The following is a 17,144-nucleotide window of genomic DNA, read 5'->3' on the forward strand; positions in this document are numbered from 1 at the left end:
AGGGGTCAGGATGAGATGATGTTCCTGGTGGTGGGGTCTAGTTGGAGTTAGCACAAGTGTTAAAGGATGATGCGGAGATTGGTGGGGTAGTAGGTTACGATAAGGGGGACTCTGCCTTTATTGTGTTGGAGCGGGTTTAGAGCAGTGGAACGGGGAATGGAGGGAGTGCAGCAGATTCCTGTCTGGATTACAGAGGGAGGAAGAAGTATGTTGTTCAAAATGGTGGGCTTTGGAAATACACGTGAGTGGAATGTCTCCTCGTCTGAGTGGAGGTGGAGGAATTGGGAGAACAGGATGGAGTTCTTGTAGGGTAGTCCAGATTGGTGAGAGTCAATGGGTTTATAGTAAACGACCATCTGGAGAGTGTCACCACAGATGGAAATGGGGAGGTGAAGAAAAGGGGGTGGAGGTGTCCGAGATGGACCACGTGAATTTGAGGGCGGGGTGTGATTTGTGGGTGAAGTCGATGAGCCGCTCCATTTCAGCCTGGTTGCAGGACGCTGCACCAATGCAGTCATCGATGGAAGAGTGAAGGGACAGTACCTGTGTACGTACTAAAGAGGGACTGTTGGACATAACCAACAAAGGCAGGCGTATCTGGGGCCCATCTGAGTGCCCATGGAGGGTACTGGTGGAGGGGGACCTGCTGGGTCTGTTGGAGAGGAAGAAGCGAAGGGCCTGGAGACCATCCTTGTGGGGTATGGATGTGTACAAGGACTGCACACCCACAGTGAAGAGAAAGTACTGAGGGCAGGGGAACTGGAAGTTAACTGAAGAGATGGAGGGCATGGTTGTTGTCACGGATGTAGGTGGGAAGTGCCTAAACCAAACTGGAAGGGGGATGGAGTCGAGGTTGGGCGAGGTGAGTTCAGTGGGGCAGGAGCGTGCGGAGGTGATGGGTCAGCCAGAGTAGTTGGGCTTGTGGACCTTGAGGAGCAGGTAGAACCAGGCAGTGCCAGGCTGGGGGCGACGAGGGCACAGACAGTGTGAGTGATTTTAGCCTGACAGGTCACCATAGGGTCATGGGCAAGGGGGAAGTAGGACATGGTGTCGGAGAGTTGGCTTTTGGCCTCTGCGACACAGGTCCGTTCTCCAGACTATGACTGACTGCCACGCCATTGTCAGCGGGTTTGATGGTGAACCAGGGATTGGCATGGAGAGGTTGGAGGGGGTGAGGTTGGATGGAGAAGTTGAGGTGGCTGATGTCACATCAGCAGGCAATAATGAAGAGGTCTTGGGCGGGTTAAGGCTGAGCCAGAGCTGCTTATAAAATGTATTTCTGGTACCCCATGCCACTGTTTATAAAACTCCATGTACCTGATGTCACTTAAGCAATTTCTCAGTCTACTGTGATATATGTCAGAAGCTGAGAATCCTGCAGTAGCTGACCCTGAAAGCCTGGCCTACCATTGACAAGGTGTAGAAGTCCGGAATGGGATGGGATCCACTCTATTTGCCCAACAACAAGAAGTTTGATAGCCTCCAAAACAAGCAACCCACTTTATCACCTTCAGCATCTACTCCCTCCTCCACTGAAACTCTCACTGACAGAAACTCACCAAACATCCCCTCTCTCCACCCCCCGACGCTCAGTAACAGCAGTGTGTACCATCTACAAGGTACCCTGCCGAAACTCAAAGACCCTCAGGCAGCACCTTCCAAACCCACGGCCACTTCCATCCAGAAGGACAAGGGCCAGCAGGTCCATGGGAACCCCACCCCCTGCAAGTTCCCCTCCGAGTTCCTCCCCATCCCGACTTGGAAATATATCGGCCGTTCCTTCAGTGGGGCTGGGTCCCAATCCTGGAATTCCCTCCCTAAGGAACATGTGGGTCTACCCCACAGCACATGGACTGCAGCGGTTCAAGAAGGCAGCTCACCCCCACCTTCTCAAGGGGGGCAACTAGGGACATGGGCAGTAAATGCAGCTCACCCCCACCTTCTCAAGGGGGGCAACTAGGGACAGGGCATGTAAATGCTCAGCCCAGCCAGCAACACCCACATCCTGAGAGTGAATTAAATAAAAACTGCAGAATGTCTGTCTGCATCTTTCTGGCCCTTGTGAGAGGCAGGTGTAGATATGCCCTCCAGCAGCGGTTTGGGTGAGGAGCAGTCAACCTTGGTCACCTCGTGCCGTTTACATAGCTGAGCCGAGATCATCTCCACACCCACCATCTCCATCTCTGAGCTGGCTTCAAGCCGTTCCCACCCACAACAGCCCGACAGTCAGATTTGCCTCTCCATGCTTCTGGTTGGAAGCCCAATCAATTGGGATTCTGATATCTTTGTACAGCTGATCACTGCCTGTGAGTGTCACTCTTTGCTTCGGCGGGGTGTGCGTTTACTAGACAGCCCGTCAACCCCTGCTCACAAGTACATATTTAAAGCTGCTACTGCCTCTTTCCATGTTGCTCATTTCCCGGTCACCACCACTCATGAGAAGACAAATTCATTTCCAATATTGCCTCCCCTGGATGTCTCCATTTACTAATTGCAAAGATCTGGCCTCTGGCCTGGTCGCTGAGCAGTTTTCTGCGGTTTGAATTTTCCTGTTGCTTTTTTTAGGGTCAGGGCTCAAGATGTTGGTGGTTTTTCTGTTCCGGGACTCTAACTGGCTCACTGAATGTGTGACAGAGAGAGAAGTGTGAAAATAGTGTGTCTGTGAGGCACAGAGCAAAAACTGACTTGTCCGTCTTCCCTCCCTCCCTTCCACAGTAGGCAAGGTTGGTGTCTGCTGCTCAGAGGGATGTTGGTGACGACATTTGGGCAATAATTTTGCAAGCATTTCCCCCCTCTGCTGAAAGAGGATGTGTGGTGGTGAGTTCAGTTATAGTGGTAAGGCTGGATTGACGGTCACACGGGAGCTATTGGGGAGGGTCTCCAATCATGCAGACCCCTGCTTTGAATTGCAGTCTGATTCGGATTCTGCAGCTGCTGCTTGCTGTGCTTCAGGTATCTTTTCCCCACCCTCACCCGCTGCACTCCAACTTGACGATCTGAACGAATTGAACAAAGAAATCTCAGCAATAAATGCTAATGATTGATCCAGATCTTGTTTAATTTCACTTCCGGGAGGAGATTGCCACCTCAGCGACGTTCCTGCTATCATCCAGCCGCACACCCTGATCTGATCGCAACATTGGAGATGCCGCGTCACAATTAGACTGACATTTCCGGCGAATCTGTGAAAAAGGAACATTGGTGGTGGGTCTGAAATTTACAAAAACAATCCCAATTCGTTATTTCCCCAAGTGCTTTGCAGCATGCTTCATTTTAACTTGCTGACAGGGTGGGTGAGGGTGTTGCTACCTGGGCCCAGCAATCATTGCCCATCCCCTTTCCCGAGATGGTGAGCCACAGTTCTTGGGGAATAGGTTACACCTTGTCCTTCTGGATGGAAGTGGTCGTGGGTTTGGAAGTTGCTGCCTGAGGAGCCTTGGTGAATTTCTGCAGAGCATCGGTGGCGGAGGGAGTGGATGTGGTGCCAATCCAGCGCGGGCTGCTTTCTCCTGGATGATGTCGAGTTTCTTGAGTATTGTTGGAGCTGTCCCCCTCCAGGGCAAGTGGGGAGTATTCCATCGCCCTCCTGACTTTGCTTTATAGACTCTGGGGAGTTACTCGCTGCAGGATTTCCAGCCTCTGACCTGTTCTGGTAGCCATGGTATTTTGGCTTACTCTGTTTCTGGTGAATGGTTATGCCCCCCTCAGGGTGGTACTAATGAGAGATTCAGTGATGGTCACACCATTGAATGTCTAAGGACAGTGGTGAGATTACCGGTTGGAGACCATCACAGTTTGGATGTTGTCCCTTGCTGCATATTGAAACTGAACATTGTATAATAGTCAGTAAACAGCCCCACTACTGCCCCCAGGAGGGTGGGGTGGAAGGTTACTGATACAGTTGCTGTAGATGGCTGCACCTGCAACCGTATCCAGAGGAAGTGCTTTTGTGGTGCAGTGATAGTGGCCTTTCCTCTGGGCCGGGGGGAGGGGTTCCAAGTCCCATGTGCTGCAGTGGTGTGTGATTACACCTCCTGAACAAGTTGAAGAAGACTATCTTCCCTGGGAAACGGCAGCGCTGACTTGCTGGAGCTTTGCTAGGTAGCCTCCACCAACCCAGCCTGTCTGCCGCATGTGAGGTCGAATCCAACTGCAGAGAGAGTCTTTCCCCTTTCCCGTTACTCAGGCTGCTTATCACCATACTCTGTTGAATGCTGCATCGATGTCACAGGCCTTCGAGTTGAGCAGCACCTCCATGTTGGTGAACTGGGCTCGACCCTGAGGAGTCGACAGTGTCGTGCTGGGAAAAGCACAGCAGGTCAGGCAGCATCCGAGGAGCAGGAGAGTCGCGTTTCGGGTATAAGCCTTTCATTCGGAATGAGGCTTATGCCTGAAACATTGATTCTCCTCCTTCCCAGATGTGCTGTGCTTTTCCAGCACCACACTCTCGACTCTGATCTCCAGTACCTGCAGTCCTCACTTTCTCCCAGACACATGGAGGGGTGTTTTAAACTGTTAGATCAGTGTGAACCTGAGTGGAAGCCAAACACACTCTCGGGTCATAATCTAACGGAGTACCACCAGTACATGTTCAAGGGGCTGAATGTTCAGCTCATGTCTCTGATGCTGCATTCCTGCTGCCTTTTGACTGGGTGGCTGGGAGCCTATAATCTGACAGCCACAGTCAGACAACAGCTCACCAGGACAAAAGACCTGATACCCAGCATGTGCACGACTAATTGTCATTTCCAGGTTTCCATGCAGAGACTGCACAAAACACTGTCTGGGGCAAACAGGCAGACTAGCAATCCGCATCCACGAACACCAACTCACCAGGAAAACGCCACGACCACCTGGCCTGGGTAGTCAAGCGCACACAGATGGCAGTGTCCACAAATTCAACTGGGACATCACAACAATCATGTGACAAGCAAAACCGAGAATTCCTAGAAGCATAGCACTCCTCCACGGACCCCATCAACATGCACGTAGACCGAGATCCAGTTTACCGGCCAGTCCAACAAACAACCGGAAACAGCAGGAACGGAACTGGATAAATTCCAGACACAGTACAGCAGCATTTCACAGGTAGCTCCAAAGCACTGAGCATGTCACCGGGACAGGACGAAATGTCTGCAAATCCGCTTCCCAGCTCAGCAAACATACCAACAACCAGCACCGCAGCTACAAGTCTTTCCACAAACCATGATCTCCTGGTCTTCATTAAGAAGATTAGACGGGAGTCCTGTTTGAGTTGTTTTGATCACCCTCTGTCCCAAGGAGTATTTTTCATTACCCGTCATAAATGTGCCAGTCTTGCCCAGTTGCCTTCTGGGGGTATTGCCAGTGATTGCTGCAGATTTACTCCGACCTGTTGCATGTCTGCTCAGTTATCTTGCGTGTTTGAGGTGGTTTGGAGCCAGTGTTTCTGAAGGAATAAGCTTAGGTCACTATCGGTGTGTCACAGCTGACTATCAGGTGGCTGGCCGTATTAGTCAAACAGTTTAGATTGCTGCCACACCCCATTCACAGGATAACTCGCTGATGCAGTTCTGCGCAGGTGACCTTTGCTCCCTGCCCTCCGAGGCTGGGGTGCCGTTTTAACGTAGCCTTTTGAAGCTTCATGTTGAGTAACTGGCTTCCCCTTGGTTGTGATTGTGACGGGCTGCTGTCTTTCTGGAGCCAGGCAGCTCCCTTGTGTCTCAGACTGCCTGTTAGGTGAGTGAAGATGTTTCTGCTACACTCTCCCATACAGACCAGTTCTTAAAGAAAAAGGGATCAGGAACAGACTGTACAGTTCCTGAGCCCGCTGCCCTGTTCCTTAGGATCATAGCCGATCCACTGTTCACATTTCCACCCAATTCCCCCATCTCTCAAATTCCTTGTGCTCAGATTTATCAGCCTTGGGTTCAAATATAGCCAATCACGTGAGCTCCCACAACCAGTTTCCCACAGTTTATAACACTAGAGGTGAAAGCTCGGCTTCTCAGCTCGGAGCTAAATGGTCAATCCTTTTTCTTCCCAAGACCATGTCTGGATTCTTCACTGATGGGAACAGTAGCAGCTCAGTACCTCCCTTGTTTAACCCCTGTGTGCCTGTGCGTTTCAGTGCCCTAGTTTGTGTACCTGCTCAGTGAGTGTAGCTCCTCCAGGTTTCCCGGTCTGATCCCAGTCCCGTTGAGTCATCCAGGTTTCCAGCATTCACACAGGCCCTTCAGCCCAACTCACCCATGCCCGCCCAGTTTTCCCAATTTAAACTAGTCCCATTTGTCTGTGTTTGGTCCGTATCCCTCCGTCCCCTATCCCATCCATGTACCTGTCTAAATGTTTCTGAAATGATAAAATTGTACTGTCCACCACCACCACTACCTCTGGCAGCCTGTTCCAGACCCTCCCCACCCTCTGTGTGAAAAACATTGTCCCTGTGCACCCTTCTGTATCTCTCCCCTCAAACCCACGCCCTGTAGTTTTAGACTCCCCTACCCTGGGGAAACACTGTTTCCCACCTTCCTTATCTATGTTCCTCATGATTTTATAGACCTCTGGGCCAGACCACTCTCGACATTCTTAAGCAGGCAGCCCAGACCATAACTTTGCAACTTGTTTTGGTAAATGTACAGTGGAAATTACTCGGATTAAGTTAGCGAGGTTAACTACCAGGTTTAAAAGCGGTCAAAAAATTTATTCTGAAAATTACCCAATGAAACACTAAGAACAGAATACAGAACCCCTATAGAGCTCAGTCTATCCAAACTAGACTTTATTATGCTTTTCGAATATACACAACAGTCCCAATAAGCAAATCCCCTTTAAAACCCAGTATCAATGGAACACGCTTACAGGTTGAAATTGATGGGCAGAAAGAGTGAGTGAGTTTCCACACAGCTTACTGTTGAATTCCCAACCAGTTCTGGACTGAACTAAAATTGCTCCGCTCAGTTAGAGAGCTGACCACTCCCCTTTCATTATACAGGTCACTTCTAAAACATGATCCCTTTGGCCTGAGGTCTCATCTGTTTACATAGAAACAAAAGGCCTCTCAAAATCCTTTTCATTTCTACACCAAACCAGTCTAATTGGAGCCCGGCCTGGTTTATTACCCGTCTGAACAAAAATCAAGGACAGAGTCTCCTTGAGCCAAGGAACAACTTTTAGTAAAAAAAAACGTGACTATCTTTGTGACCCCTCTAAAAGATCATCCCTCTGTCTCCTACACTCCAGGGGAAAAATGTCCAGCCTCTCCTTATAATTCAAAACCTTCCAGTCCAAGTAGCATCCTAGTAAATCTTTCCTGCACTCTTTCTGGTTTAATAATAACGTTTCTATAGGAGGGTGACCAGAGTTGCATGCTGTGTTTCCAATATGGCCTCACCCATGTCTTGTACATCTGCAACATGACCTTCCACCTCCTGTACTCAGTGCTGTGACTGATGAAAGCAAGCATTCAGAAAGCAGCCTTGACCGCTCTGCCTACCCGTGGCTCCGTTTACAAGGAGCTGTGAACCTGTACTCTGAGATCTCCTCTTTGTTCGCTAACACTCCCCAGGGCCCTATCACTGACCAAAATGCAGCTGACCTAAATTAATCTCCATCTGCTGTTCCTCGGCCCACTGGGGAGTGCGTACATCTTGCATTGGTGAGTTGAGGCAGGGTGATGGTGTGTTGTTGCCTTAATTACTCTGTCAAGGCACTGCTCCAGTTGCTGACTGTGGATTGCTATTCCACTCAGACTGAAAGCTCGGCTGGATGAGTTGCTGTGCACCAGGGAGCTGTGCTGCAATCTATCTGCAGTATTCCCAGGAGACGGGTTGCAGTAAGGGTTAGCCTGTACATGCTGTCAGCTGCTCCTCAGATCCCTGAGAAAATGAGACTGTGAGTGTCTGTGTCTGTGTGTACATGCGTGCAAGTGAATGGGAGCGGGGGTTGGACGTACCAATTCAGTGTACAGAGTGATGCCTCAAGACACAAGGAGGGCAAAGAGGGATGCAGTTTGATGTGGAGGTGCCAGTGTTGGGCGGGGGTGGACAAAAGTTTAAAAATCACACAATGGCAGGTGACAGTCCAAAAGATTTCTTTAGAACTGCAAGCTTTCAGAACACCATTCCATCGTCAGGCAGAGCTAGCTCCCTGAGGCAGGAGCAGCACTCCAAATAAACCTGTTGGACTATAGCCTGGCGTTGTGGGCTGCAGTTTGCTCAGGGCTAGTGCTGAGTTTGAGTGGGAACTTCAGGCCCTGTGAAGTTGGGCAATTAGGGGCAGGCTGTAATCATTGGGGGGGGGGTGGCACAGGAGGTGCCACAAGGCGTTTGGTTTACCTGATCACTTGCTCACTCCCCCTCCCTCGCTCTCTGTTCCCCCACCTTCCTCCTCCTGCTTTTCTCGCCCCCCGCCCCCTTTCAGAGGATACGAAGATGAGCAGCTCGGAGGAAGTATCATGGATCTCCTGGTTCTGCGGACTGCGAGGCAATGAGTTCTTCTGTGAGGTGGGTTTCTGAGCGCGGCCTGGGTTAGTGGGTGCTGTGCAGTAAACCCTGCTATCCCGAGGCCAGGTAGCTGCAGCTTCATTCTCATGGAGACTGAGCTCATTCCACTCACTGCTAGGGCCTCAGTACGCTCACCCATATACGTTCATCTGCACCGCAGGCTCAGCCCCGTTCCACTCCACCTCTCCTCCCCTCCCCTTGTTGGGAAGGAAGAGACCGGCTCTTGTTGCAGGAGTGGGACAGAGGCAAGAGGATCACGTTTCAAAGTGGGGGTTGGGGGAGGGTGTGGACATGCCTCAGTTGGCTGGCAGGTTAACTCTGGTCAAGGTGTTGCTGTGGTGACTGCACGTTGGTTGTCTTTGAAAAATACATCTCCGGTAGGCGCACTGCCCAGCTACACTCGACTCCTTGACACTGACTGATGGTATCATCACTGCACTGTTATCCCAGGGATCCATGGTGACTGAAAATTCCTACAGTGTCCTTGGACCCAACAAGCCCACAATGACCCTCCGAAGAGTGACCCGCCCAGACTGACTCCCCTACCCCTGACTAATGCATCTAACCTGCACATCCCTGGGCACTATGGGACAATTTCCCATGGCCAATCCACACTAACCTGCACATCCCTGGGCACAATGGGACAATTTCCCACGGCCAATCCACCCTAACCTGCACATCTTTGGACTGTGGGAGGAAACCGGAGCACCCGGACGAAACCCACACAGGCACGGGGAGAATGTGCACAATTCACACAGACTGTCTGCTCGAGGTTGGAATCGGACCCGGGTCCCTGGTGCCGTGAGGCAGCCGTGCCTGCACATCTTTGGACTGTGGGAGGAAACCGGAGCACCCGGACGAAACCCACACAGACATGGGGAGAATGTGCACAATTCACACAGACAGTCTGCTCGAGGTTGGAATCGGACCCGGGTCCCTGGTGCCGTGAGGCAGCCGTGCTACCCCCTGAGCCACCGTGCCAGTGTGATGTTGTGAGGACCTGGGTTTGAATCTGACCATGGCAGATGGTGGAATTGGAGTTGAGAATCTAACAATGATGATGAAATGGAGGGGAAGAATGGTTCCCTCCTGTCCTTGAGGGAAGGAAACTGCTGACTTTACCCGATCTGGCCTACCCGTGACTCCGGACGCACATCAATGTGGTTGATCTTTACTGCCCTCTGGGCCATTGGGGGTGGCCAATACTGGTCTAGAGAGCGATGCCAACATCCCACGAATGGATGTAAAGAAACAAATAGAGCATCCAGCAAGCATGATTGGCTGATGAGCAGCATCCTTTTCTTGGGCAATGTAAATTGGTACAAAGTGCATCAACTGCACTAGCCTCATGACACAGCTGGTCGTTCCTCAAACATCCAATCAAATTTGAGAGGTAGGACTTGCTGCTAACACAGCCATGCAGCCTATCCCTGATCAAACCGTAACACTCAAGTGTAAGTTAATTCTCTCCTCCCAAATTATCATCCTTTCTGAAGAATGGAACCAAATTCACTATCCTCCAGTCCTCTGGCACCTCCCCTGTGGTCAGACGGGAGTTAAAAATTTGGGTCACAGCCCCTCTGATTTCCTCCCCCCTCTCCCACAGCAGCCTGGGATGCAACTCATCCCAGATCTGAGGATTTATCCAGTTTTAAACCTGCCTAAACCTCCACCACCACCTCGATCTCTGTGTCAAACTGCTCCAGAACTTGCTCAGTGCTGCTTTCCAAGTTCTGCACCTACAGAGAAAGGTGGTGTGCTACCTCAGCGGTTAGCACTCGTGCCTCACAGGACCCAGGATCTGCGTTCGATTCCACCCTTGGGTGCTGTTCTCCAAGACAAATTATCTCCCCTTCTTTAGCTTGGCCATGGTGTGAGACAGTTGGGAAACCTGGTCACTATGCAGCTTTGGACCGAAGGGTCAGTTTCTGTGCTGTATGACTCTGATAGTATGTCTGCATGGAGTTAGCACATTCTGCCCACGTGTGTGTGGGTTTCCTCTAGGTGCTCCAGTTTCATTCCACAGACACCGATGTGCACATTAGAGTGAATTGGCCGTGCTAAATTAACCTGTGGTATCCAGGGATGGACAGACTCGGTGGATGAGCCATGAGCAATGCGGGCTTACAGGGTTAGGCTAGGGGCTGGGTCTTGGGTGCGATGCTCTTCAGAGGGTCGGTGTGGACCCGATGGGCTGAATGGCCTGCTTCCAACTGTAGGGAATGTATGATTGAAGTGGGAATCCCATCAGGAATCTGCCTGCCGTTCTAACAGCTTCAGACCATGAGCCCCACTTTGATTCCGTTTTATTGTACCAAGGTTCAGTCTCCCCTTGATCAGAAAATGAAACAATGATATTAACGGATACATTGAGTCAGTTGAGTTTTTCCAGCATTCGCTGTTTTTATTTTGAAAAATGGAATCTGGGCATCTCTTCCCCAAAATTAATCTGTCGGGCAGGAAAGAGTTGAAATCTTCCAATGTGAGGTTGATGGGGCTTTTGTTTTGCAATACAGAGGTCATTAAAGGTGAGCAGACCAAGGTGGGTGGGTGGTCTTGTCTTACAGATGGAATTTGAGGAAGCTGAGTGGTCAGACCCTGATCCTTTACTCCAGGCTATGACCCTCGGAGCTGCAGCAAGGGCGAGTTGTGCTGGTTCTGCTGCAGGAACCCCCGAACAGGAACCGGGGACTGCCAAAGTCAGCCCAGAAGCTCCACTGCCTCAGACTCCTCGAAGATGCTTAGTGCCGGGAAAACTGTCCCTTACCCCCTTGAGTTATCTCTGGTGTTGAATGTCTTAAAGGTCAGGTTTGTTGATCCTTCACGAACCTGGTATTAATTGGGGTGGGGGCTAAGTCCAGAGTGTCTGCTGTAGCCTATGTCCATCTGTGAGAAGGCTGTTGTCTCTCTCCTCAATCCCCATACCAACGAGGGCCTGTCCCCCTCCTTACTGATGGTCAGGTAACCACTGCTGCCTCCCAACACCCAGGCTCGATTCCAGCCTCGGGCGACTGTCTGTGTGGAGTTCCTCCCACGGTCTAAAGATATGCAGATTAGGGTGGATTGGCTATGCTAAATTACCCACTGTATTCACGGCTCTGCAGGCTGGTTGGAATAATTGTAGGAAATGCAGGGGTCTGGGTATAGGCGGGTGGGATGCTCTTCAGACGGTCGGTATTGACTCAGTGGGCCGAATGGCCTGCTTGCACACTGAGAGTTGGCCTTGGGTTACTGGTTCAGTTGTTGGAGTGAGTGACTGACTTGCCACTGTTCCAGTCCTGTATGTTCACAGCCCCCTGTCTGTTTCTCTCATCTAGGTCGATGAAGATTATATTCAGGACAAGTTCAATCTGACCGGCCTGAATGAGCAGGTGCCTCATTACCGCCAGGCGCTGGATATGATTCTGGATCTTGAGCCCGGTACGTGGTGGTAAAGGTGATGGGAGCTGTGGGGTCCGGACTGACAGTGCAGTTGTCCTGTCCCTCTGCTCCAGGGCTGGCTGTTCCAGCACTCTGCCATACAGCTGGAGGGGGGGGGAGAGAGACGGTGTCAGTGAGAGTCCCACTCCCTCCCTCCCTCCCTCCCCCACGATGACACCCATTCCTTTCCTGTCTGGACAGCGTCGGGGTGAAGGCACATTGTTGACTGAGTTTGGGAGGACCAGTCCATCTTATCTTGCAGAAATACTGGGTAAGGAGTCACGCACTTGACCACCAAAGCTTTATATCCCTGGAGTACAGGGATACAGCAGTTACACAAAGCCCTGGTGAGAGCCCACTTGGAGTACTGAGAGCAGATCTGGGCCCTGCACCTTCAGAAGGGTGGTGTCTCCGTGGAGGGAGAACAAGCATGTGGACCTGGACTGCACGGGTGACGTTATAAGGAGCAGTTATACAAATGAGGCCTGTTTTCTCCAGATGTTTTAGAAGGTAAAGGATGATCTGATTAAAGTCTTCAGGATATTAACAGGAAAAGACAGGGTAGATAAGCTATTCCCACTGAGGATTCTAGAACGAGAGAGCCAAGTCTGAGGTGGTGGTCCTGGACCATTCAGGAGAGCTGTTCAGAAGCAATCCGACCCACCAAAGGTGGGAGAGTTTTGAGACTGTACCACGAATGGCAGTGGATGTTGGCTCAGTCGTTCATGGATATAGTTTTGTTCAGCAAGGAGATTAAGAAATATGGGTCAAAGGCAGATATGTGGAGTGAGGCCATAGATCAGCCAGGATCTCAGCAAACAGTTGAACAGGTTTGAGGGGCTGAATGGCCTCCTCCCTGTTCCTATGTTCACTAACTAATGCACTTGACCAAGAAAGTGATCTGTCACGCCCAGTGGTTTCCTTTGAACAGAATCCGAAATCACGTTTCCTGACTCTTTCTGGAAATCGGGACTGTTTCTGGCACACAGAGTATTCACGGAGTCATCTTTGATTTTATTGTTGCCATGTGTCCCATGATACAGTGAAGTGTGTTGTTGTGTGCACTGTGCCATACAGTTCCTCCACCAGGAGGTGGTGCAGTTTACTGCACTGTGCCTGGCCTCCGAACACCCAACTGTGTAGCCCTGAGGGCTGTGTTTCCATTGAACAAATCCAGACATGCTGCTGTGTCCCTGTCTAACATCAGCTTGAAGCATGGCCAAGGGCTGCCGTGGGCCTGTGCCTCTTTGAAACTGGAATAAAATTCTCACCAAATTTCTAGCCAGGGCACGGCCTTTTGCACCTTTCTCAGAGGTGAAAAGCTACCGTGTTGGGAGCTAGGTGTGCGGCGATAGTTTATTCCTTGCTCAGTCCCCTCATCTCACTGTCCCTGCATCTCGTTGATGAGCGAGCGAGCCAGCTTTTTGCATGCGGTTTGGCTCCTATTCCATATCGTGCTGAAGTCTGAGTGAGCTGCTGCCACTGACTCAAACCATATTTCCAGGCTGTGAATCATCAGGAACTTGGATCCGCAGGTCATGGGGGAAGGGACATGGAAAGTTGGCCTTGACTTGAAGGGGAATGGAGTATGAAAGCAGGGAGGTTTTGCTGAGACTGTACAAGGAGTCAGTCAGCTGACTCCTAGAATACTGGACAGTTTTGGGCCCAGTATCGAAGGACAGCTGGGCTGGTATTGGTTGTCATCCAGAGGAGATCCACGTGGCTGATCCCAGGGATGTGGGCACTTTCTTATGAGGCAAAGTTGAGTGGGCTGGCCCTGTACTCATTGGAGTTTAGAATAATGCAAGGTGACCTTTGTGAATCTCTCAGGATTCTTTGGGGGCAGTGACGGGGGAGAGGTGGAGAGCTTATTTGCCCTTGTGTGGGAGAGTGTAGGACCAGAGGGTCTCAACTCAAAATAAGGGATCACCCTCTGGACTTTTTTTTTTTTCTCTCTTCTACCCCCCCAACAAAAGCCTGTCCCACCATCTCCAAGTCAGGAAGGTGAGGGAATACTCCCCACTTGCCCCGGATGGGGGTGGCCCCAACAACAGAAGAAGCTCAACACCATCCAGGGACAAAGCAGCCCCCGCTTGATTGGCACCACATCCACAAACATCCTTTCCTAAAAAACACCCAGAACATTCCTTTGTGGTTTGTGTTTGTATCCTAGAAACTGATGTTCCTGATTAAAGAATCTTCTGAGAAATGCAGCCAGTGTGAACGGTAACAAACTATCTGCAACCCTCTTTATTTGGAATACTGAGTCAAATGAAGCTACAAATCTCCTGAGCACAGCGAGAACATTGTGTTAGCGAGTCGTGCATTTGTGGACATTCCCTTTCTCCTCAGCCTGCTTATTGGGGTTTTGTTTATAAAACCCACCACTTTAGCTTTGTGTGTGTGTGTGAGACATTATCCTCTGGTTCACTGTATGTGCGTGCGTGTGCACGAGAGCCTCTCAATTGAATCAGTGACTACCTAATTCATTTCCCCCTCGTGTGCAGCTCTTAATGTTATTTCCCGATGCAGCTGAAATTCAACAGAATCCTGATTGTTGAATTGGGGTCTCTCTCCATTCATAGTTTTCTGCAGCATGGAAACAGGCCATCCAGCTCGGCTGTGCCCCACTCCTGGTCTAGGCCACGGTGGCTGTTACCTAGCGCCACGCCTCAGAGAGGGGATTGCTAAACCCGACTGCTCCCCCCTCTCAGCTGTTGAAAGCTGGAGGGGGAGGAATTTATTTTTAAGCAAGAGTATTAAGGCCATGGCCTCTGGGTCAGCAATAGTGGAACAGGCTGGAGGGGCTGAATGGCTGCCTCCTGTATAGTTAACTGTGTGAGAGAGGGAGCTGCTGAGCTTTCTGCAGCTTCTGATGTAGTGCCGTGGGAGCAGCGCTTTGCTTTCACTCCTGAAGTTACCTTTTGAACGTTTGGTACAAAACATTTTTATTTTCCCTGGTTCATTATCGTTTAGTTGGTAGGAAAGGATACTGCCTCATCATGGGCCTGTGCCTGTCCATAGCTAGAGACGTAGAGCATCCGTGAGCTGTTCCAACCTCCCATGGCCGGTTCACTCTGTCAGCCCGGGATGCAGGTTCAGAGATTCCCTCCACCACCTGCTCAGGGATGGTGTGACCCACCTCTGAAGCAGGTGGGCCTTCAACCTGGGCCTCCTGCCTCAGGTACGGATGCTACTACTGCACCACATGAGCCCTTCATGCAGCACCATCCTGGGAATGACACCCCCCACGCTCTGCTTTCCGTCTTGCTCAGCAGTCTCCTGTACAAGTCCCAGTCCGCTTTCTCAGCGACTGCCTCGTGTTTTTGGCTTCCCACCCGGGTCTGGCGAATTGATCCCATCCTTTTCAAGTCCTCGGTCAGAGCCTGTTCTGCCTTCTCTTGCCTTGTCTTGACAGCGCAACAGCCTCCTGCTGCTGTACCTTCCCTGGCGGGGGTCCATCTCCCTCTGACGGAGTTGAGGTTTGTGAAGTTGATTTGGTGGGGATGTTTGAAATGTGGCGTCCTGTACTTTGCTGATGCTGGCAGGGAGCTGTGTGCCTTGCAGAGGTGCTGCACTCTGACTGTAACCTCCCGCTGACGTTTCTGTCCATCGTTCTGTTAAGCAGATGAGGAACTGGAGGACAATCCGAACCAGAGTGACCTTATCGAGCAAGCCGCTGAGATGCTGTACGGACTGATTCACGCCCGCTACATTCTCACCAACAGAGGGATTGCCCAGATGGTAGGTCAGCTCACCAACCCCCTCTCCCCTTTCCTGGGGGGTTTGGGGGTGTTGGTTTTACTGTAACAGACAAAAGAAAGAAAAAACTTGAAAAACTGGGGGGCAAAAGGCCCAGGGAAACTTGTAAGCTCGTGGGGCATGGAGTACAAGCATTGGCCAACCACGTTGCAGCTCTATAAAACCCTTGTTGGACCGCTTTTGGCGTATTATGTGGAGTTTTGGTCGCCACACCATCAGGAGGAGGCGGAAGCTTTGGAGAGAGCGAGAGAGAGAGCACAGGGAGGGTTCACCAGGATGCTGCCTGGTCTCGAGAGCATTGACTGTGAGGGAAGGTTAAAAAGACTAGGAATGTTTTCACTGGAAAGACGGTGACTGAGGGGAGACCCTGATCGAGGGCTTCACAGTAATGAGGGGAACAGACAGGGTGGGATAGTCAGGGGCTTTTCCCAGGGTTAAAGTTTCAATTACAAGGGGGCACAGGTTGGGTGGGGGGAGAGTTTAAGGGAGATGTGTGAGGGAAGATTTTCATGAAGAGCGGGTGGAGCTGGAACACACTGCGTGAAGAGGGGGTGGGAACAGGCACGTTGGGGACATTTCAGAGGCAGCTGGGTGGTTACATGGATAGGGAGGGAAGAGGACTGTTTTCTGCGTTGTGTCTGAGTTGGGAAACAAACCTGCAGAGAATTCCCTGGTCTTCCTGCAGTGCTATCCTCCTGGCAGAAGGTGGCGTAGGCACACTGTGTGAACTGGTGCCTTGTAGTAATGTCCGTGACCAGCAGACCAAGGGTGCTGAAGGTTTGCGTAAAGGTTTGTAGCTCGAAGTTGGGAGTATGTTTGCCGAGCTGGGAAGTTGATTTGCAGGCATTTTGTTTCCTGTCTCGGGGACACCTCAGTGCTGTGGAGCCCCCTGTGAAGCACTGCTGGAATGTGTTCCTGTTGCTTCCAGCTGTTTGTTGTAGTGGTCCCTATATTGGGTCCAGGTCTACGTGCTAGTCTGGGGCTGACTACCATGCTGCTAGGAATTCTGGCTGTCCTCCGTTTAGCTTGTCTTGTGATCGTTGGCATGCAGCAGAGACAGAATCAAACAAATTTGCAAAGACACAGTACAGCACAGCAGTGTTTAACAGGAGATTGGGGAGGGGGGAATGTGTGTACCCCCTCAGATTCCTTCATAATTTTCTCTCTTTCAATGAGATTGCCTGTTAGTTATCGAAACTGCAGTGTCAGACAACCTGGTTTACTCAGTCAATCGACACAGGAACCCTCCAGCCCAACCCACACCCCAGACACTGATATGGCAGCCCTTCAGTGTACGACCCCAGTGCAAGTCTGTCTCCTTTGTGACAGGTCTCTGTCTGTCTTTCTCTCTCTCTCTCCCTCTCTTTTTTTCTGTCTTTCTATTTCTTTCTTTCTTTCCCTCCCTCTCCCTCTTTCTTTCTCTCTCTCTCTCTCTTTCTCTCTTTTTCTTTCTCTCTCTCTTTCTCTCTCTCTTTCTCT

General features: G+C 50.9%; 1 protein-coding gene across 2 annotated transcripts in view; it reads left to right on the plus strand.

Annotated features, from left to right (window-relative positions):
- The window catches only part of csnk2b (casein kinase 2, beta polypeptide), a 58,579-nt gene that overhangs the window by 16,094 nt on the left and 25,341 nt on the right, over nt 1-17,144 (plus strand). For both annotated transcript variants that reach the window (XM_043678340.1, XM_043678341.1), the window contains exons 2-4: nt 8,401-8,483; nt 11,801-11,903; nt 15,532-15,647. In XM_043678340.1, the coding sequence (XP_043534275.1) occupies nt 8,412-8,483; nt 11,801-11,903; nt 15,532-15,647 (291 nt within the window). In that variant the 5' untranslated portion in view covers nt 8,401-8,411. The remainder of the gene's footprint in view (nt 1-8,400; nt 8,484-11,800; nt 11,904-15,531; nt 15,648-17,144) is intronic.

This window comes from Chiloscyllium plagiosum, chromosome 37 (assembly GCF_004010195.1).
Source record: "Chiloscyllium plagiosum isolate BGI_BamShark_2017 chromosome 37, ASM401019v2, whole genome shotgun sequence".
In the NCBI taxonomy this organism is placed as follows: Eukaryota; Metazoa; Chordata; class Chondrichthyes; order Orectolobiformes; family Hemiscylliidae; genus Chiloscyllium; species Chiloscyllium plagiosum.